The following is a 23,350-nucleotide window of genomic DNA, read 5'->3' as shown; positions in this document are numbered from 1 at the left end:
TCTGCAACTCACATGCTTTTCTTTGTGAAACCATGGTACTTAGGTATATAACAAGAACATTCTTGAGTAAAACTGGCTTTTTTTTTAATCTGCGAGTGTGTGGTTTTGAAGAATACAATGACTACTACTACAGTTTGGTGCAACTGCCTTGCGATTTACCCATCAGCAGTTTTACCCACCATTCCTTTTATAGCATGAGTGCAAATGTAGTGAGAAAGGCAGGTGACATCTTAGTTTTATTATAAAAGTAGTTTTGACCTGTGCATCCCTTGAAAGAGATCTCGGGGACCCCCAGGCCTTCATGGACAGTACTTTGAGAACCTCAGAGGAGTAGAACCTCTAAGCTAATTTTCAAGTATTTAAAGGCTGTTGAGGGGTTATACCTAGGTTATGTGTGAAAGTATAATGGATTGTAAATATGATAATTCTACTTGAATTACAATATAACGGAAAACTTATGCCTTGTAGTTTTGCAGGTTAGTGAATCTAAATAAAGTAATATAAATATTTTTCCTGTTGTTAGATGAGATAGCTTACAAATTATATCTATTATGAAGTGTTTTGTATATACGAATTATTAAATGAGCCTTGCTTAAGTAGAAATGTTTGTAGCTCTGTATGACCAATATTGTGTTTTTGTCACTCCCTTCCCCATCCTTGTTTATTTGAAGAACCTCCGACATGCTCTCCTCAGCAATTTACTTGTTTCACGGGGGAAATTGACTGTATCCCTGTGGCTTGGCGGTGTGATGGTTTTACTGAATGTGAAGACCACAGTGATGAGCTCAATTGTCCTGTCTGCTCTGAGTCTCAGTTCCAGTGTGCCAGTGGGCAGTGTATTGATGGTGCCCTCCGATGCAATGGAGATGCAAACTGCCAGGATAAATCAGATGAGAAGAACTGTGAAGGTATCCAAAATTCTTCAGCGACTTGTTATGTGATTCTCTTTTCATTAAGTTGTTTGAAATTCAGAGTGCTGCTTTGGCTCAGCAGTAGACTTGGGGTTTTTCAAGCACCTTTGGCTATGTTGCACCTGAATGTAATATAGTAGCATGTTCCAAATTGTTGTTTTAATTCACTTCAATGCATAAGATTTACATAGGTTAATAATCTTTGGAAATTGAGGAGTGAGACCAAAATATTAGGCCTTTAATGTATAAAAAATCATATTTCCAATTTACTCTGAATTAGTGGATTTATTTATTATAATCTAAGATCCTGGGTATTCTCCTTTCTCCTCCACATTTAATGAAAAATGACCAAACAAGTTCTTAAAAACTCTTTAGGTTAATCGACAGGATTATTAGTGAAAGAGGAAGTTTAACATAAAGAATAATATAGGAAATTTCCTGCTGGATGCCTTTTCTGCCCTTTTTCTTTATCTTCTTCTACCAATGGAAATTACCATTTTTAAGTTACATCTAAAAGTGTAATTTGTTTTTTGTTTGCACTCAGAAAGTACCTTTTGACTATTGCCAGAGATTGGCTTTACATGATAGTAAAATAAGAAAACTATTTGCATTTTTCCCCAGTGCTTTGTTTAATTGATCAGTTCCGTTGTGCCAATGGTCAGTGCATTGGAAAACACAAGAAATGTGATCATAATGTGGATTGCAGTGACAAATCAGATGAACTGGATTGTTGTAAGTGGGACTAAAACCTTGTAAATTACTTCTTATAGGAGATTCTAAAAAATACTTTTTTTCCTCTTCTTTCGTATGTGTGATATTCACTTATAATCAGTATTTCCTTATTAAGAAATATGTATTCATATTAAGCCAGTAACCTGTGTCGGGGATTTTTTATGCCTTGTTTTTAATAATTTATTAAAGACAGTTTTTCTTATGCATAAAAATATTCACAGAAACATTTAGTAGAACACCAGAAGAGAATAAGTGTCACTCTGCCACAACTGTAGTTAGGAAATTCTCAAACAATTTAGGTATGCAGAAATCAATCAGCGATCTAAATCTAGAGTTTCTTTACGTTAGTCCATTTTTTACTGTCTCCCATTACTTCCTTGCCCTGTTTTCACTACTTACTCAGTGGCTAGAAGACTTTAAGAGATTTCTTAAAATGGCAGCCTGAGGATACTTGGGCCAGGCTTAGGGGCTGAAGATTTTCCAACAGTCTGTAGTTTCCTCAAGGTTCATAACTACAGACCAATGCCCTAACGTATATTGTATCCCAAACTGATAAACTTAATTCTGAATAAAATTCACCATAAGCCAGGACTAATCAGTCAAAATTGGTTTGTGGCAGTTTAGATAGGACTCATTTAAATACTCTTATCTGTAATGAAGAATTTTAAGATAGTGTTTTTACAAAGTCCAAGTTTACAAGACTGTGAAAGTCTGTTAATTTATTAAGCAAGCTAGACACAGTGCTATATGCTGAGGATACATGGGACTTCTCAAAGCCCTCTATGGTTAAGATAATAGTAAGAATAGGGATTTTAGAGCCAGGCAGAGGTGAATTTTAATCTTAGCCCCTCCCCTTACTGACAAATTATTTGTTTTTGCTAAAACTTACTTTCATTATCTTTAAAATAAAGATAATAATACTTAGACTGGTGGTTGTAAGATTAAATTTTCTAATGTATATAAAACATTGTCTCACAGTAGATGCTATTGATAATAGTGTGATAAGTGATATAAAAAGTGCTTTAATAGATATACAAGTAGTAGTACAAAAAGAGAGTAGCCAAATGCAGATGGGATTGATCAAGGAAGCCTTTTTAGAGGAAATACTTAGATTGAATATTCATTATGCAAACAGGTGGAAATACTGTATTCCAGGCAGAAGGAATATCCCATTCAAAAACAGAAAGGAGTTAAAACAGGCACCTTTGGGAAACTTCATGAAAATAACCCGTTGCTGTTGAGTCGATTCCGATTCATAACGACGCTATAGTTGGGACTACCAAAATATCGGCTGTGTATTTAAGCAGTATCAGCAGGAGATAACATAGATAGAAGTAGGATCATGGAGGACTTTGTTTTTCTTCTAAAGAACTTAGACTATATTCTGTAACAACAGAATCATTAAAAATTTTTAGTAAAGGACTAGCATGACCACATAAATGGCAAAGCTGTGAAGAGATGGGTTGGAGGTGACAAGATTACAGGTAGGGAAATCTGTTAGATGGGTTGCTTTCAAACTTTTTTGAGGACATCAAAAGGAATGCAAAGAAGTGAGCACATGCATAAAAAAACACAAGTGTTACACAACAATATTTACCCATATCATGTATGAATTTTGATGTTCTCTGGTCTATTTCATATTTTTAAAACACTGGTTACAACTTACTAAATCACTCTCAGCTCCACTAATGACTTGCAACTCTGCAGTTTAAAAATGCTTAGGGAGAAGATGACGACGAATATCTAAATCAAGAGGAGGAGCATTGGTGGTGGAAGGGAGGGGATAGATTTGAGTTATTTCAAAATTAGAATAAAAAAAGTTTGGTAGCCACTTAGATATAGTTTATAAATTTGACTCACAGGTACCTCATTGAGTGACTGGAGTCATTACATAGCAGGGATTGAAAACTGAGCAATCATTCCATAACCTAGCTACAGATGTAATGAGGCATTGTTTTTTGTTAATTTGGTTTTGTTTTTTAATTTAATCTGAATGTCTTTAGGCAAGCATGCACTTTCCATTTTGCAACAGGCTCTTTTTATTGTCATATACTGGACTACTTCATTTATGTATGACCCTAGAACCTAGGAAAAGTGACAGATGATAGTGGTGATGAGTTCAGTTTGGGATATGTTGCACTAAAGATGCCTGTGGAATAGCCCGTTGAAGCTGTTCAGGAGATTGTTTACTATGTAGACCCATAGCTCAGGAGAGAGAGTTGGGGTTCTTCAGTGTGTTGATGGTAATTAAAGCTGTGGCAGTGGATGAAGTCTCCCGGGGGAATAAGTAGAGGAGGATAACAAGGTGAATAGAACTCTGGGAAGCACCTGCACTTACATGGCCAGCAGAAGAGAATGAAGCCAACAAACAGTGATAAAAAAAAAAAACCAAGAGAGTGGTGTCTTAAAATAATATTGATCAGGCAGGATTTTTTTTTTTTTGAGTAGGGGGAGGTGGGGTGGGGAGCCAACAGTATTGAATGTGTAGAGAAGGCAGTAAGATGAAAAGTTTATTGAATGTGACAAATAGGGCAACTTTGACTTTTTGCCAGAGTAGTTTCAGTATGGTGGTAAGGGTGGTATGACTTCAGTGGTTTAAGGTGTGACCCTGAGATTAGAAATTGGGTATTGTTGTGTGGTGGTGAATCAATTCCAGAAATTCCAGAAACCGTATATGACAGAGTAGAACTGCCCATAGGGTTTCCTAGGCTGAAATCTTAATGGGAGCAGATCGCAAGGTCTTTTCTCCCATAGAGCAGTTGGGTAGGTTCCAGCCGCCAGCCTTTGGGTTACAGTTGGCGGCCCAGAGCTTAACTACCAGGGTTCCTTCAAAGGCATTATACAGGGCTGGGGGAGGGGGGAATAGTCAGTTTCCTAAGGTTACATACTGTATGGTTGGGGATAAAGAGCAGATCAGCGGTTGCTAGAGGTTAAGGGTGAGGGGAGGGTGTAACTATAAAGGTGTAGTAACCCATTGCCATGGAGTCAGTTCTGATTCATAGCGACCTTATAGGACAGAGTAAAACTGCCCCATAGGGTTTCCTGGTGGAAATCTATAAGGGAGCAGATCTCCAGGCCTGTTTTCCTGCAGAGTGGCTGGTGGGTTCAAACTGCCGATCTTTCAGTTAGCAGCTGAACACTTAACCATTGCACCCCCAAGGTATAAAAACTCATTGCTTCCGAGTCAATTCCGACTCCTAGCAACCCTATAGGACAGAGTAGAACTGCCCCATAGGGTTTCCAAGGAGCAGCTGGTAGATTAGAACTGCTGACCTTTTGGTTAGCAGCCACAGCTCTTGACCACTGTGCCACCAGGGCTACCCCCCACAAGGTATAGTGACTATAAGTTATTCTTTTTTGAAACTCGGCATTTGAAAGTCACTAGATCCCAAGGCACTAAATGAGAAAGATAGGTTGGTTGCTAGGGAGAATCTCTGGCTAAATCGACAGATTAAATTTGTGACTAATAGTCCCTACATTTTATGTAACTTAGTAATGCCATTTTCTCTTACCTCTCTCATATAATCTATCAGAGATGAGTTTAGCTATGTGGATAGAGTTTTGAAGTAAGATAAGGCAGAAGGAAGTTTTTTAAAAAGGATCTGCAATTGTGAGAGATAATTTGTTCAGAATGGAAGACTTCCTTCTGATAGAAGAGTAATGCTCTAAATTTGATAAGCCTATTTCTTCCTGCCCTCTACCTCTGATATTGATGCCCTCTCCTTCTTAAAAAAAAAAAAAAAAAGTCTCAGGTAAATCAGGCATCCAGTGAAAGTAGATGTGCAGGATCCTCCTCTAGTGCTCTGGCCTTTCTGAGTCCTTACGTTCCTTGTCCTCAGACAACCAGGTTCAGTCTGAAGGCCGCACCGTGTTGGGCCTGAGAGCTAAGGCTCATCTTTAGCTTCTAATTTCCCCTCACCAAGCCTAAATACCTCTGTTCAAATCTGTAATCCAGCATATGCTCAGAGCAGCTTTTGGCTTATCATTTCAGATTCAACATTGGATGACTTTCCTAGGTCCCTACATTTTGGCCCTAAAATTTCCCTTCAAATTCCAAAGTAACCTCCTTGATTTTTGTGGTATTATACAGATTGAGGTAGGATACATATGTGTGTATGTATAAAATTTCTTGATCATCTTTAAATCCACCATCTTTGTCTCTGTCAGTTTATTTGTACCTCCCCATGTATTATTTTATTTCTGCCTTTAAGAGTAGTTCATTTTGATTCTTAAAGATGACATAATCCATGTATACATGGGGCATGATATATAGGTCTTCAGAAAAAAGGAAGATGTTTATAAGCTATCCTCATGAGGTTTATAGCTTCATAATCTGCTAGTAAGCCTCCTTTCCGATTGCTATTTTGAATCTACAGTTGTTTTTCCATTATAGAACTATATTCTCTATTTTAGATCCAACTGAGGAGCCAGCACCACAGGCCACCAATACAGTTGGATCGGTTATTGGAGTGATTGTCACCATTTTTGTGTCTGGAACGGTATACTTCATTTGCCAGAGGATGCTGTGTCCACGTATGAAGGGAGATGGGGAAACCATGACTAATGACTATGTAGTTCATGGACCAGCTTCTGTGCCGCTTGGTTATGTGCCACACCCAAGCTCTTTGTCAGGATCTCTTCCAGGTGAGTTAAGAATGAATCATTGAAAATTAATTCTTGGGTCTTGGCATGACTTTTTAGTTTCCATTATGGACACAGGGTACTATCTAGAGTCTATTTCAAACTAGACTACTTTGAATTTAAAAAATCATAAGAACATATGTTTTTTTTTATCACTTTTAGCACCTTCGCTTTATGCAAAATATATTAGGTGTGGTTTTCTAGAAATCTGAAGTATGACTCTAGGAAAATTGGAAGTTGTCAAAAATGAAATGGAATTTATAAAGATTGATATCCTGGCATTAGTGAGTGGAAATGGATCGGTATTGGCCATTTTGAATATAGCCTACTGTGTTGGGAATGACAAATTGAAGAGGAATGGTATCTCATTCATCATTAAAAAAAAATTTCAGGATCAGTTCTTAAGTACAGTGCTGTCGGTGATAGGATAATATCCACACACCTACAAGGAAGATCAGTTAGCATGACTGTTACTCAAATTTGCATGCTAACCGTTAATCCCAAAGATGAGGGAATTGAAGATTTTTAACAGTTTCTGCAATCTGAAATTGATCAAATATGCAATCAAAATGCATTGGTAATTACTGGAGATTGGGATGTGAAAGTTGGAAACAAAAACGGAAGATAATTAGTTGGAAAATTTGGCCTTGGTGATAGAAATGATGCAGAGATCACGTGACAGAATTTTGTAAGACCAACGACTTATTCATAAATACCTTTTTTTCACAACATAAACGGCAGCTATACACATGGACCTCGCTGGATGGAATACATGGGAATCACACTGACTACATCTGTGGAAAGAGATGATGGAAAACTCGGTGTCATCAATCAGAAGGCCAGGGGCCAGCTGCGGAACAGACCATCCATTGCTTATATGCAAGTTCAGGTTGACGCTGAAGAAAATTAAAGCAAGTCCACACGAGCCAAAATATGACCTTGAGCATATCCCACCTGAATTTGGAGACCATCTCAAGAATAGATTAAACTCACTGAACACTAATGACCAAAGACCAGAGGAGTTATGGGATGACATCAAGAACATCATACATGAAGAAAGCAAAAGATCATTAAAAAGACAAGAAGAAAAGAAAGAAAAGGCAAAAATGGATGTCAGAAGAGACTCTGAAACTTGCCCTTGAACTTAGAGTAGCTAAAGCAAATGGAAGAAATGATGAAGTATAAGAAATGAAGAAAAGATTTCAAAGGGCAGCTTGAGAAGCCAAAGTATTATAATGAAATGTGCAGAGATCTGGAGATAGAAAACCAAAAGGGAAGAACATGCTCAACATTTATCAAGCTGAAAGAACTGAAGAAAAGATTCAAGCCTTGAGTTGCAGTTTTGAAGGATTCTATGGACAGAATATTGAACATCACAAGAAAATGGAAGGAATACACAGAGTCACTGAACCAAAAAGACTTGGTTGGTGTTCAGCCATTTCAGGAGGTAGCATATGATCAAGAACTGATGGCATTGAAGGACAAAGTCCAAGCTGCACTGAACCATTGGCGAGAAACAAGGCTCCAGGAATTGACAGAATACCAATTGAGATGTTTTTAATAAATGGATGCAGTGCTAGAGGTGCTCACTCATTTGTGCCAAGAAATCTGGAAGATAGCTATCTGATAGACCAACTGGAAGAGATCCGTATTTGTGTTCATTCTGAAGAAAGGTGATCCAACAGAATGTGGAAATTATCAAACAATATCATTAGTATGAGACAAAAGCAAAATTTTGCTGAAGATAATTCAAAATTGGTTGTAGCAGTACACTGACAGAGACCTGCCAGAAATTCAAGCTGGATTCAGAAGAAGATGTGAAATGAGGAATATGATGCCAGATGGATCTTGACTGAAAGCAGAGAATACCGGAAAAATGTTTGCCTGTGTTTTATTGACAATGCAAAGGCATTCAACCATGTGGATCGTAACAAATTATGCATAACGTTGCAAAAAATGAAAGTTCCAGAACACTTAATTGTGCCCATGTTGAGCCTGTGCTATACCAAGAGGCAGTTGTTTGAACAGTGTGGTTTAAAATCAGGAAAAGTGTGTGTCAGTGTTACATCCTTTCACCATGTTTATTCAGTCTATGCTGAGTGAGTAATCTGAGAAGCTGGACTATATGAAGAAGAATGCAGCATCAGGATTGAAGAGAGACTTATTAACAACCTGTGATATGTAGATGATAACAACCTTTCTTGCTGAAAGCAAGGAGAATTTGAAGCACCTACTGGTGAAGATCAAAGACTACAGCATTCAGTATGGATTACACCTCAACATAAAGAAAACAAAAATCCTCACAACTAGACCAATAAGCAACATCATGATAATTGGAGAAAATATTGAAGTTGTCAAGGATCCATAATCAATGCTCATGAAAGCAGCAGTCAAGACATCAAACAACGCATTGCATTGGGCAAATCTGCTGCAAAAGATCTCTTTAAAGTGTTGGAAAGCAAAGTAGTCACTTTGAGGACTAAGGTGCACCTGACCCAAGGCATGGTTATTTTCAGTCACCTCTAGCGCATGGGAAAACTGAACAATGAATAAGAAAGACTGAAGAAGAATTGATGCCTTTGAATTATGGTGTTGGCGAAGAATATTGAATATACCATGGACCGCCAGAAGAGCAAACAAGTCTGTCCTGGAAGAAGTACAGCCAGAATGTTTCTTAGAGGCAAGGATGATGAGACTTTGTCTCACATACTTCGGACATGTTATCAGGAGGGACCAGTCCGTGGAGTAGGACGTCATGCTTGGTAAGGTAGATAGTGAAAAGGAGGAGGACGTTCGACGAGATGGATTGACACAGTGGCTGCAACAATAGGCTCAAACACAGTAATGATCATGAGTATGGCGTAGGACTGGGCAGTGTTTCATTCTGTTGCACATAGGGTTGCTGAGTCAGAACTGACTCTGGCATCTAACAACAACAACAACATAAAACAAATACACATACAAGCTATAAGCCCTTCTGGATGTACTCTGCGGAAGCCACGGTGAAGAGAGTAACAAACCACAAGTTCTTTGAATTCACTACCAGAAAGACTCCAGTAATATTAAGCTCAGGAATAAAAGGAGGCCAAAAAAGTAGATGGTTTAAGATTCGTTTCTGCAAACAAGATTTGGAAATAGCTGGGTGATAGAAGGGAGAGATCTATGATGACCGTGGGAGTAGAGTTTGTTTCTTCAGGCATAGCCAAGGAGCCAGAAGTTCTACACTTGGGTAGACCATATTGCCTTAGGGAGTTAAATCTTTTCAATGCTGTCTGGTATCCTGAATAAAAGAAGCCTTCCCTTTTTTTTTTTTTCAGTGAATATGGATAAGGAGTGTCAGACAAAAGCCCTCTGAAAATAGGAACTTATTCTGGGTATAACTCTTAAGTATATAGGCATGGTTTCTAAACTGGTAAATGATAATGATTCCTTCTTGTGGTAATAATTTTCAGTTAGTGGAATTTGGGAATTCACTTGGAAAAAATAGAATTTCTTCTTTAGCATTGATTGTTTTGAATCCAGCAACACTTTCGTCTAGAAGGTAGAGAAATATCTTCCACACCATGTGTTCGTTGCCTAAAAAACGAGTTTAGAGTTTCCTTTTGAACAAATCTGTTTCACCTACACTGCTTCACAACCGTCACTGTCCATAGTCCATCCTTTCTCAAATCCTTCAGGAGGTTAAAAACCTGTCATTTTAAAGAGCTCTTAACTTCTTTTGGGGGGCGGGGGCGCTTTTCTTGGCCTTGTTTGAGGCCAGCTTTCGATGGAAGCAGTCATTTCTAGAAGATATTCGTGTCCTTTCTCCATTAAATGTATTTAGTTATTATTAGGAAGAAAGGGCATGGTTGTTTTAAAATCAGACTATTCGAGTATTGGTATTTGTAATTCTAGTGTTAAATAAAATTTTAGTGCATTTTTATGGGGCTTATCTTCAGTTTTTATCTCCCTTCATTTTAGGAATGTCTCGAGGAAAATCAATGATCAGCTCCCTCAGTATCATGGGTGGAAGCAGTGGACCCCCCTATGACCGAGCTCATGTCACAGGAGCATCCTCAAGTAGTTCTTCAAGCACCAAGGGCACTTACTTCCCTGCAGTAAGCAATCTTTGTTTTTCTTTGTTTCATTTTGAATGCTAAAAAACATACGACCTTTGATTTTTGACTCCCTTAAATGTGGGTGCTCAATGATGGCAATGTAAAAAGTTCATTTCAGTATAGAATTTAGGCATATAAGGGTCAAAGAATGATTTACCATGACCCCTGCACTTATAAATCTTTAAGTTTACTGTATAATAACCAGCATATTTGAAAGCACTGGGCATTAATTTCACATTTTAAGTAAAAGTAGGACTACTGACCGATACCACTGGAGAGACTTAAGACCTTCACAATGCCCTCCCAAAAGAGGAAGCATATCAGACATTTCTTCTGTCAATGATTTTTCTCTAAACATTTATAGTTTTTAAAAATCAGAACCCAACTGTGATGAACTTAATCCAGTGATCTGTAGATTATAGATATCTTTTTTATCACCTTGTATAATGTAGCCAAGATGAAATTGTGTCTCATGGAAGGGGAGGGGGAGCCATAATCCTAAAATACTATTTGAGATCAATTCTTCAGAAAAGGATTGTGTTTGTTAGTAGTGTAATAGAAAGGATTACAAATAGAGATGGAAGAAGAAAAGTTGAAAGAAAGCCTAATAGTCTCTGTTTGGGCTAGACAATGATTATTTTAATTTTTAATTATTTTTACTTTCAGATTTTGAACCCTCCACCATCCCCAGCCACAGAGCGATCCCATTATACAATGGAATTTGGTTATTCTTCAAACAGCCCTTCCACTCACAGGTCATACAGGTAATACATGTTGTCTTTTAACATAAGTCAAAGTACTTTTTTTAAGGAAAAAGAATTCTAGTTGTGGGCTTGGTGAAGTCCCAAATGAGTAGATGATGGTTGCCAGAGAGAAAGTAAACGTCTTATCTTGGTAATGCTGCCACTTCCCCCTTCCTACCACAAATCCTATTCCTTCAGTGCATTAATACATTTTTTAAAGAGACTCAAAAATGCTAGCTTTTAAAATGGTAAGTAGAATCCCAGGCTTTTGCAGTACTTTGAGGAAAAGCTACCCACCAAAATGACTGATTTCAAAATAAATTATTGCTTAGTTTAGGTTTAAATGACATTCTAAGAATGGACTATTGGGATAAGGTTATGAATCACAGAGTTGTTGGAGCTCTAAAATAGCAGAGATGTTAAGAGTGCAGAAGCGGAGAGAAGCATAAATTAAGCCTTGCTTGTGTATGTTATTGGAAGCCCTGGTGGCGTAATGGTTAAGAGCTATGGCTGCTAACCAAAAGGTCAGCAGTTCAAATCCACCAGGCACTCCTTGGAAACTCTGTGGGGCAGTTCTACTCTGTCCTATAGGGTCTCTATGAGTCGGAATCGACTCAACAGCCGTGAGTTTGGCTTAGGTTTTATTTTTTAATGTGTGTTATTACAAGTCTGGAATGAAAGATCTGGTAGTTGTATGGAATAATCAAGACTCATTAAAATAAATGAAGTGTATTTATAAGCCAGAAAGGAGAAATTAGGCCTTTGTGCTGTTTTGTGAGCCTATAGAAAGTGTCAAGTAGGTAAGTACTGTTTTATCAGCATTACTCTTCCATCTGATTTGAAAGGCCAGCAGAAACTCAACATATTGATATTCTCTGAATAAATGCTAAGTGCCCAGTGATTATGGGCATCCTTCAAGGCCTGTTACCATCTAGATAGGATGTTTCTAATATTCCAGCCAAATTGCCATGGATTCATATAACCTAATAAATGTTTATATAGTACCTCATTTAGAATTCTCATTTCAGTTTATAGATGAGACTGTTTGAGGTAGGTCTGGCTCTGAACTGGTTGTTTTTGTGTTTTGTTTTAGGTGTTGTTTTTCCCTGCTACAGGTTTGTTTTTAAAAGTGAAAACAGAAGGGTAAAAAAAAAAAAAAAAGGTAGAGACCTGAAAATTGAAAAACAAAAGGAAAGACCTAAAATTTTATTTTAAAATACTTCTTTAATTCAAGATGAATAAGATAGTCTGATTAAAATAAACATAATTACATCAGAAACAATTCTTATTTAACCATTTCCCATGTCTCATGTTATGGTCAGTTTCTGTTTCTTCTGAGCCAAACCTTTCATGATTTGTTGAAATTTTTGTCTAACCTGGGACTTAAAAGAATTTTATTAATTCCACTTTGTTTTCTTTCATGAAAGTATTGGGCCTTTTCAATGTTGAGCCAAGAAATTTCACCATGGCACTACACTTAATGGACAAAAAGATAGAACCTAAAAAGTATGACATCATGTCAATAAAAAAAATCAATACTCATGGTAAAACCTTTTGAGAACCTGCTCGACAGATCATGTAACTTTTGGTCTGTTAGTCTTTAATCATTCTGTATCAATAGATATTTTATGAATTGATATATCAGTGTTGTTCTTGCCCCTTCTCTTGCAGTCACTTTGATGAAAAAAGCTTCTGAATAAATCTTTGAGATGAATATGAAATGAGATCAACTTTATATATTTAGAATATAATTGGCTTAAGAATGGTGTAAGAAGTTACAGAGAGAAGTATGAATGTTAGAAAAGTCAGCCCTTTAGATCAGCTTTTATTTTCACTAGTTTGTTCTTCTTTTTCCAGTGCCTTTTTCTTTAGTAAGCCACACTACAAACTTAACAGCTATATTATAAGATTAATTGAAAACGTAGATAAATAAGTATTTAAAACTAACTTAGATTTCTGAAATATATATTAGAAAATTTACTGGTCCTGTGTGGGTATTTGAGGTATCAGTGGTTCAGTGGTAGTATTCTCGCCTTCCATGTGGGTGACCTCGCTTTGATTCCCAGCCAGTACACCACAGGCACAGCCACCACTTATCACTCAGTGGAGCCTTGCCTGTTGCTGTGATGCTTAACAGCTATCAGCGGTGCTTCCAGGCTACGACAAACTGGTAAATAATTAGTCAGTCTACCTCCGGAAATCAGCTAGGGAAAACCCCATGGGTCACAACAGTCTGATTCTATTGTGCGTGGAGTCGAAATGAGTCAGGGGCTGACTCGACAGCACCCAGCAACAATAATAATATTAAAATTTATCACTTTGATAAAGCTATTCTTAGGACCATATAATTGCCTCTATACTTCCCCCAAATCACAGCAATTTCCTTTTGATGATAATAGTAACAGTAATGGGATAGATATGTCCCTTAAGCTGTCTTCCGAAATTCCAGCTTGGGTTGTACAATATTTGAGTTTTAAAGAGAGAAATAAAGTTTGCAGACATATTCATCATGTACATTGTGGAGCACTTAAAGAATTTTAAGGGAATGTTAACATGTTTGAGTAGTGTAAAATACGTAAAGACCCATTCTTCTCATAGACCATGAAACTGCAGAAATTGCTGAAGGTCTCTTATACAGCATAAGTATATAACTGTTATACAGAATAAGTGTATAACTTGTTTTCCAGAGATGACTAACCAAGTCTTTTTTTATTTTGGGTCATAGTTTAACTGGAAGATAAGTGCACATCCAGAGGCTAGATTGAGTTCACCTCTGCTTTCCCATCCTGTTTCTTTTACTTGCCTTTAAATCGCATTTCCTTTAGAAATATATATAGTTGATTCTTCTTATTTGCTGTAGTTCTATAAAGCCCCATGAATGCTGAATTAATAAATACTAAACCAGCCTCAGTTGACCTCAGCTAGGAAGTTTTCACCTCTCTTAGCACACATATGTCTGTACATGACTGAGGAAGCACTGCAGGTATTTTTAGAAACAGGTAAATTTGGGAATATAGAACCTGTAAATATGAGATTAGACTGTATGTTAGACTGCTGCAGTCTGCCATTGAAAGTTGCCTTGGTCTATGTAGATTGAAATTGCTCGTTGCCTTCAAAGTGATGTTTATGTCTAATACCTCTGTAGTCACATAGGGAAAAACCACTTTTCTATAAAACTGACACTACTTCACTTGGTTTACTCCTGTTACCAGCTACAGGCCATACAGTTACCGGCACTTTGCACCTCCCACGACCCCATGCAGCACAGATGTTTGTGACAGTGACTATGCTCCCAGCCGGAGAATGACGTCGATGGCAACAGCCAAGGGTTACACTAGTGACTTGAACTATGACTCAGAGCCTGTGCCCCCACCTCCCACACCTCGAAGCCAATACTTGTCAGCAGAAGAGAACTATGAAAGCTGCCCACCTTCTCCATACACAGAGAGGAGCTACTCTCATCACCTCTACCCACCGCCACCCTCTCCCTGTACAGACTCCTCCTGAGGAGGGGCCCTCCTCCTCTGACTGCCTCCAAAGCAAAACTGTAAATACAAATTTGGTTGAGATCTGGAGGGGGGGAGGGAGCTACTATAGAAGGGTGAGGCAGACCATGTACAGTTAAAAATTATAAAATGGGGTAGGGAATACTGGAGATATTTGTACAGAAGAAAATCATATTTATATATTTTCTTAAAACAGCACATTTGCTGCTTGTGCCATAAAAATTTGTATAAAAAAAAATTTTGTACTAAAAGTTTTATTTTTGCAAACTAAATACACAAAGCATGCCTTAAACCCAGTGAAGTGACTGAGTACAAAGGAAACAGGAATAATAAAGGCGTCACTGACTAGGAATGCCTGGGCTTTATTGATACCAAAAAGAAGATTAAGTCCATCTCAGAGCAGCAAACCATAGGTAGCCAAATAAACTTCATGTTATTTTGGAGGCCAAGTTTAAGAAGTCATGGAAGAAAAAAAGGAGTTAACCTTGGACAGAGAGCTTTGTTTTCTCTAGGAATCCAACAATTTAAGTCAGGAAGATAGAAATATATTTATAAAAATCCATCCTGAGTGTTGCCGTTGTAGGAGAGGTCAGCTGTCTGGTAAGGTACTCTGGGGCTGGTTTGTGAGAGTGTTCTATCCCTACCTTAGAACCCACACCTCTGTCAAAAATTAATTTCCTCTCTAGATTTTTTTTCTCCTTGATGCCTCCCCCAGCAGCTTTGTAGGGAATTTAACCAAGATATTATAATTCATTCAAATTTTTCATCTGAGGAATTGTTTAAATGGAATTTTCTCAATTAAGGTTTAATTTTAATGTGTCTACTAGCTCCACTTACCAATAGGCTTAGCTCCTCAATTTGACTGCTGTTGTTCCATAATGATCAAAAGTTAGATGTATTATTGCTCCTCTTTACTTCTAAGATTGTTTTAATTCATACTCGTTAAAATGTCTTATCACAACATATAGACAGTGTGTAAGAATTACAGATTTAACTCTTATTGTTTTTGTTGTAAATTAATCATATATCCTTGCAGTACTTTCAGCATATAATATCACCATATAAAATCATTTCTATGTGTATTTTTCCTAGTAAAACATTTAAATATGTTCTGGTTAGAGACAATCTATTTAAAAGGAGAACCTTTAAATTTTGTTATCATTAGAAGGTTTCTCTTTCTGTATTAACTGTTTGTGCCATTTTTATGTTCTTTAAGCCAGTTTTTCTCAGAATGATGTCTACATACATACCTCTTCTAATGTGTGACATGAATTTAGTATCTTCTTGTTACCCACTGTGAATGTTAGATTATTTTCAAATTATCCTGAAACTGTTCTCATAATCACCTCTTATATATTTTTGTATGTGTTCTCTCCTATCCCATTGTGGATTAAGACGATTTAACAAATTTTAAAATGTGGATTAATTGAGAAGGCAAACTATTGACCTCTCAGTTGTCAGAACTTGGGTGGACGGGAATAATGGAGATCTCTTATGTAACCTGTCTTGTACGGTACTGGGGCTGCTACATCTTCAGCTGTGAGGGCTGACCTGACCTGTGGAGTGATTCTAGCACTGCTCTGCCACCTTGCCAGAAGTTCGGTTTCCTGCTTTTTATATGTTTTCAGCATTTTCCTGCTAAAAATGAGTGTGTTTTTAAACTATTGTGTTTTTTACCTTAATAGCTATTGGTCGTTTAGTTATCAAATGATTTATTTCATTGTTCTGTCTTGCTGAGGCCTCTCTGGGTTTCAGGGCCTAAGAGAAAACAAAAGAAGAAAGGGTTCAGAATTTTGGCAGGGAGAAAGTAATGTGGTTCCAGAATAACGCTTACACATTGTTGGGGACAGCTCATGTGAGTCAGGTGAACTTGGGTTTGCATATAAATGAATGGTAGTCCATTAGTGTCTTGCATTTCAGTCAGAGAAGCATGAACTCTTCCTGCTTGTGGAAGGAAGTACTCAAAGTCTAAGATCGCGTGGACATTGAGCCTGCATTCTGTGACACATGGGTGCACTGATGCTTAAATGAAGATGGAAAGGTTAGCAATAACTGGGTATCAATTAGAATTTGAGAATTCTATATGTTTACATTTTTTTTAATGTACATCTTTATCTGGTGGGCTTCCCATAAGGAAACTTGCACTATAATGAACTAAGAAGAATATTGCCGTGTTATATCTCAGTCCAAGTGCTTGTACTGCGATGGCAATGGCCTCTTCTTGCAAAATACTAATTTGTGTGCCAACATGTTTGAAATTATTTGAAGGCAATTCAGCTTAATCTCAGTATCCTCTTTCAGGAGTAGTTGAGTTAAATCCTTAATATTTTGGGGAGTACTTTACAAGAGAATTGTCAAATCCAGGAAAGATTCATTGGCCCTCTGGTCACATGGACAGTTAAGCCTAAGTAAATGGCATTTTGATTATCAAATACAAAAGCTTTGATTGGAAAGACTGAGGAGAGGAAATAAACACACAAGAGCACAAACCAGGGAAAGAATGGAAAAGGCTTCTTTAGTTTGGTATATTGCTAGATTTCTTTATTCAAGGGGAAAAATAAATGAAATTTCATTAGATTCCTTAAATACAAAAGGATTTATTTTGAATATGTGTCTTAAAAGATGCCTACACTGGTGTGATTAAAACGATCTGAGAAATGAACTGTAGTATAGCATACTTTCAGTTCTGCATTGAAGTAGTCTTTTTATAACTAAGGTTTTCAGACTTGGCTCCTCCACTGGTCCAAAGAGTTAAAAAAAAAAAAAGTGTTATGCTGCTTAAATCAGATAATGGCAAATTCACAGAAATAAAACTGAGTTAATGGATAGAATTTTCTCACCATCAGGTTTTTCTTCCATGAAATTTTGTTACACCTTTGGCACTTGCTGCCACTCTTCTGTACTAGCATATCATGAGACATTGATTTAGCTGAAAATTATAGTTATTTTAATTTTAGTATACTTTGTGATATACCACCAAGAGAAATCAGACCCTATTCTAGAGAGACAATTTATATGTAGACATGAAGACTTTAATATACATTTCCATTAATATAGACCAATAATTCGGGGGCCTTTGAACAGTAAAATTTTAAGAAGATTGAGGATTGTTTTCAGTGATCATTTAAAAATACCCTAAAATCAATAACTGTGTAAGGTCAACTCAGATGATATTAAGATGCAGAAATACCTATCATCAATTTTAGGTTCTAAAACTAGCAATCAATATGCAATTCTCTGGCATACAAATTAATGTAAGAAATTACAATTTGTATTACAATACAAATCCACTGTAAGAAATTAAACAATTTAAAAAGCTGCATTTCAAAGAATCTAATATGGACACAGGACCAGAAAGGAAAACAGTGGCCAATCCACTGCAGAGAAGCAGGCAAGCCTCTAGTACCAGAAATAAATAGCCTCAAATACACCCTGCTTTTGATAAGGGAAGTGCTGAAGGCTATGTGATGGCATACCAAGCCTGTCTGGAGTGTGCGTATGAGTATGTAAATAGCGGTTGGTAGATAAATAGTTGAGCATACAGAAATGACTGTACACTAAGTGTAGACATGAACTGAGTCCTAAAGAAGTTTATAATCAAGCATTGTTTAAAGCATACTATCAGGCTTCTTAAACTCAAGAAGAAATTTAATTTTACTTGGCACTTCTTTCCTTATCCCATGCTTAGAGTGAGCCAAGAGAAATAAGAGATGATTTTAGAAAAGCACTGTGTGGTTTTTGATTTCTGGGATGGCATCATTTCATAATAGTCTAAAATTTTTTAGCTTTTGAAAAATTTTAGAATAGAGGATTCTGAACCTGAAGCATAAATTTATAGAAAATTGAGCATTGTGAGACCATATCCTCAGGTTGTTTCTGTATGACTTGATTCTGCATCTCGTTAAACAAGCCTGTACCTTAGTGGAGCAGGAAGTAGCATTTGCAGCTTCGGTCAAGATTGATCTAAATGACTTAGAAATAAATCACTGATTCTACCCTCAATCCAGGTAAACTTTACTGTGTTTAAGTAAAGGCAAAATCTCTAAGCCAGTCTTACATTTATTGATTGAAAAAAACCATATGATTTTACAGATAGAATTAGGAACCAAGTGATTCCGTGTACTCAGAAGTGAAATGTAGACCTAACATACACATACACCAGCCTTTAGATTTCCCGCCATCGCGCAGGGTTTGTCCAGAGGTAAACACCAAAGAGTTACAGACAGCGTGCTTTTGCTTAAGTGTCCATTTCTGTGCTTTTTGTTTGGTTTTTTTAAAGTAAATATAAGCAGAAGGGGTGGGACACACACACACACACACACACACACACACACACACACGGTAATGCCTACATATGGGCCTTAAAGGGAAATTTCTGATTAAACCCAGTGTTACATGACGTGAAGGTGTCTCAGTCTAGGAAGGAGCATTTACAGAGGGCGAAGAGGATGCCATGGAGTTTAAGCTGGACTAACCTTGTTGGCAAGTGAAGGATCAGGTGCTGCTTTCAGATGTTTATCCTTTTGTGTTTTAATTTTTTTTCTTAAGCTTTAATCTTCGTCGTCGTCTTAAAGTCAGCTGGTGTTTCTTGTTCATCGACTTTGGTACGATGGTGCTTCGCAAGGATGTATTTATATTATAATGGCCAACATTTGGTCAGCCCTTGTCCACTCTTCACTTCCCTCTTTTTGTAAAATAAGTGCTTTAATTGTAAACTGTATAAAAATACCTTGTATAAATCCCCGTTTTGATTATACAATAAGCTGAATTGTAACAAATGAAATGTTGATTTTTGTAATAAAACAGTGGAAAAATAAAAGTGTCCTTTACTTTCAGCAGGAAATGAAAACAGTAGCTGGTTGTGTTTTGCCGTGGTACAAGTAAGACTATTATGATTCAGACAAAACAAAAGCCACCTTACATTTGCATTTCAAATGAAATACTACTGCCTGGAAGAGACATTGGGGAAGTCCTTAGTTGCGAGGAAGTTGCTTACTTCTCTGTTGGCAATACCTGTGACTGGGACGGAGAATAAGGAAAACAGTTCGTGCTTTAGGACTGCTCTTGTTTTCCGTAAACTGGAGGGGGTCCTGATGTGTACTCTCAAGTGCCATCTCCCCCACCTCAGTCCCTCAAATTAGCTTACAAAATGAACATGCTTTTCCTGGTGCAGAGCCCAATATGATGTGATGATCCGGTAAAACCAATGAGAACTCAAAATTACCGAATCCTTGCTTGAGTCTGTTGTAGGGAAAAAGCATCACAAAGTTTAGTAAAGCAAAAAGAGAGTTCTATTCAGCATATATTCAAAAAGGCAAAAGTGGGAAGCAAACAAGCACGCTGCCAGAGCCATGTATGCCCGAGTCCAAGAAAATATTACAGGACAGACTAAAGTGGGAAGATAGACAAGCATGCTGCTAAAGCCATGTCTGTCCAAGTCCAAAAAACATTACAGAATAGGCAAGAGTGGGAAAACAGACAAGCATGCAGCTAGAGCCATGTCTGCCTGAGTCCAGAGAACATTACAGAGTAAGCAAAAATAGGAAAACAGACAAGCATGCTGCCACAGCCACGTCTGCCTGAGTCCAAGGAATGTTACAGTCTTCAGTATATATTAGCATTACAAATAGACAAAACCACTGAAAGCTTCACCTTTTCACACTGAAAGCTTCACCTTTTCACAGATTGGCTAGAAATTGTGATCTTATATTTTGAATCATCTTTCTTAATAATCATTGGTTGCTACGGGTCTCAGTAATGACAGGAGGGTTTTTATTGGTCCAACAAATTTTCTATTCACAACATGCTAATACAAAAAGATAAGAGTGGAAAGTGTTTTGTGTTCTGTTTGATTGGTTTAAGGAACCTTAAAAGATATTTTTTCCAAGATTATCTTAGCTATTGCCTTTATACCTCAGGGCCCAGTTGATGTGTCCTGGTGAGTCCACCTCCAACTGGGTCACATTGTCTATGCTCAAGGAGAGGGAATAATAACTCCAATACTATTTCCTAAATCAAATCTTAGGTTCATTAGTTAGGCAAGCTGTGTTTTCATTTGCCAATGTTAAACTCAAACATCAGGAGGTTAAACAGAAAAAAAAAAAGCCAGGTTTTAATCAGGGCTTTGAACCGGTTTATTCCTTTTTGACCCCTGTTGAGAGTCTTCGTTTCCACCCCAGATATACTGAATCAGAATGTACATTTTAACAAGCCCCAAGTGATTATTAAACATATAACTCCTGGGAACATGTTAGAAATGCAAATTCTCAGCAGGGATTTGAACAGAATAAACCAGTTTGAAGCCCTGTTTTAATACATAGGTCTTTCCCTAGCAAGTGCTCTTGAATAAGTAAGGGGAACTTATCGTGGCTTCTTTGATGACTCTTTTTCTTCTGGAGGGAAAACAAAAATCACGTAAGTTGTGCAGTTCCCATTTGAATGAAAGGAAAAGCAGAAACTTCTGAGTAAGCAGAGAACTGGTTTGTTTGCCTGGTTTAAGAGTGGGCTCACGAATCAGCAAGACCTTGCAATTCATTTTGGATCCTTCCCTCCCCTGATAGGTTTAATCCTTTGCCTTGTATACAGTTGCATGGTTTCTGTAAATTTAATTGAAATGGCAAATTAACTATACTCAGACCTCTGGTTCTGTCAATTTATACCATCATGCAATCTGCACTTTTTTTGCCACTAGAAAATTTTCTACCTGAAATTTGGATTTTTCTAATTTCAGGTTAACCACCATACAAAACTCTGTATCTTCCCCAGTGAAGGATAACTTTGCTAATATTTGCCCTACATTTACTCTACACCAGGCACTGTGATAAGTGTCCCATTCTTCCCTCAAAATAACAGATTAGTGGCCAAGCCTGAGAAGCAGATTCCCAATTTGAGTTTTGAGAAGCTGTTTTAATTCTGGAATCCAGATTTGTGGGTCAGTGGAGTCAGGGTAACCTATCCCGGCCATTTGCCCGTAGGTGTCCTTTTGAACCTTGAGCCTTTAGGGAACTGGTTTTTCTGGGCTCTCATTCAGGTCCAAGAATTGTGTAATAAGCAGCTTAGCGGAGACCCTTTTGCCTTAGGCTTTGGGCTCTTTTGGAGAATTATCTGTGTGCAGCCAGTTTTGAGAAGCAGAAACTCCAGGGTCTCAGTCTACAGAAACCAACAGGAAAGGAATTTACAATGACCTTCAGGAGGCTACCCTACCTGGACCTGGCCTATGTAACCTGTTTCACTAGTCCCTCATGGGAGCGCCTTCCTCATACTTTGAATTCACAATAAATAATCGATCACACAAATTTCTGGTGTGTCTTGGCGCATTTAGGTTTTATGTGAAAACTTGCAGTGTAAAGTTTTGATCAGGAACAGGGGTTGGCAGTGGGTGGAGGAAAAAGGACACAGGATTGAGATCCAGATTCTATCTCTGTCACATGCCAATTAACTGTCAAGGCATGCCTGGCCTCATTTATTCTGTCAGGATTTATTTGTTGGTATAATTTCTAATATAGAGTTTTCTGAATCATTAAAAAAAAAAATACATATAGCCAGACTTAATGGTCTGTCTGAGCCTAGAGGAACCCCAGAAGACATGACCCCTGGACTCTGTGTTATCCCAGAACTAAAACCATTCCTGAAGCCAACTCTTCAGGCAAAGATTAGACTGCACCATAAAACAAAATAATACCCATGAAGAGTGTGCTTCTTAGTTCAAGTAGATACAGGAGACTAAATGGGCAGCTTCTGTCCAGAGGCGGGATGAGAAGGCAGAATGGGATGGAGCTGGTTGAATGGACCTGGGAAATCCAGGATAGAAAGGGGGAGTGTGCTGTCACATTATAGGGATTGCAACTAGGGTCACATAACAGTATGTGTGTGAATTTTTGTATGAGAAATTGAGCTGTGAACTTTCACCTAAAGCACAATAAATAATATATATATATAAAACCTTGATGAGGTATAAGTGACATACAATAAACTACATATATATTTAAAGTATACAGTAATAAGTTTTGAAATCTATACATCCATGAAACAAAATAATGAGCAATTCCGTCACCTCAAAATACTCTTACCTCTTTTCAATCCCTTCTTCCCACCCCTTCCTGCCTCCAGGCCTGAGTATCCTACACATTGCCATGCAAATTTTCATGTTTTCCATTCTGGCTGGTAGAAATAGGCACTATTGCTGACCCTGTGTGAGCTTTAGAAAGTACTCCTTGTAGTTTTTTCAGGTGGTTCTTCCCCAAGCTTCAGGCTTCCTCACAAGCAGGTGCTGATTAGTACTCAGCTGAAGATGGGAAGCACTGTCTGCAGAGCTCTCTCCTTTATCTGCCCTGCAAACTTTAGTTGCCTTGGCCTTCTTGGACTCCTAGCTCTACATTTCCTCAGGGAAACTGTGGAGCTCTGCATGGTTCCCCTCCCTCTTGTGGTCTGGTCTGGCCACTCTTTATATGCAGTCTTTTGGGGTAATCATAGGACTCACCTTATTTCTTAACACTCAGGGATCCACCCGTCCTTCTTTACCTGATGCCCAATGACCTGAAAACAGTTATTCATATATTTTCTTTTTTTTAGTTGTTTCAAGAAGACAAATCTAGTTCTTATTCATCTTGACCGGAACCTGCAAGTGCTAAGTTTAACTTGGAGAGCACATCAAAATACACATACCTTGGGCCATATTCTAGTCATACTAAATTACCAGTTGTAGGAGTGAGGCTGTGGTA

At 37.7% G+C, this 23,350-nt stretch overlaps 1 protein-coding gene across 3 annotated transcripts in view; it reads left to right on the top strand.

Moving 5' to 3' along the window:
* LRP6 (LDL receptor related protein 6) overlaps nt 1–19,443 on the top strand; it is a 170,383-nt gene extending 150,940 nt beyond the window's left edge. For 2 of the 3 annotated variants that reach the window (XM_049882498.1, XM_049882500.1), the window contains 6 exons: nt 672–908; nt 1,533–1,643; nt 6,057–6,287; nt 10,245–10,381; nt 11,048–11,145; nt 14,337–19,443. In XM_049882498.1, coding sequence (XP_049738455.1) covers nt 672–908; nt 1,533–1,643; nt 6,057–6,287; nt 10,245–10,381; nt 11,048–11,145; nt 14,337–14,631 — 1,109 coding nt within the window. In that variant the 3' untranslated portion in view covers nt 14,632–19,443. The remainder of the gene's footprint in view (nt 1–671; nt 909–1,532; nt 1,644–6,056; nt 6,288–10,244; nt 10,382–11,047; nt 11,146–14,336) is intronic. The other variant, XM_049882499.1, reaches the window with a different exon arrangement.
* Nucleotides 19,444–23,350: the final 3,907 nt, after the last annotated feature.

Source organism: Elephas maximus, chromosome 4 (genome assembly GCF_024166365.1).
Source record: "Elephas maximus indicus isolate mEleMax1 chromosome 4, mEleMax1 primary haplotype, whole genome shotgun sequence".
Taxonomy (NCBI): Eukaryota; Metazoa; Chordata; class Mammalia; order Proboscidea; family Elephantidae; genus Elephas; species Elephas maximus.
This window is presented reverse-complemented; position numbering and strand designations above follow the sequence as displayed.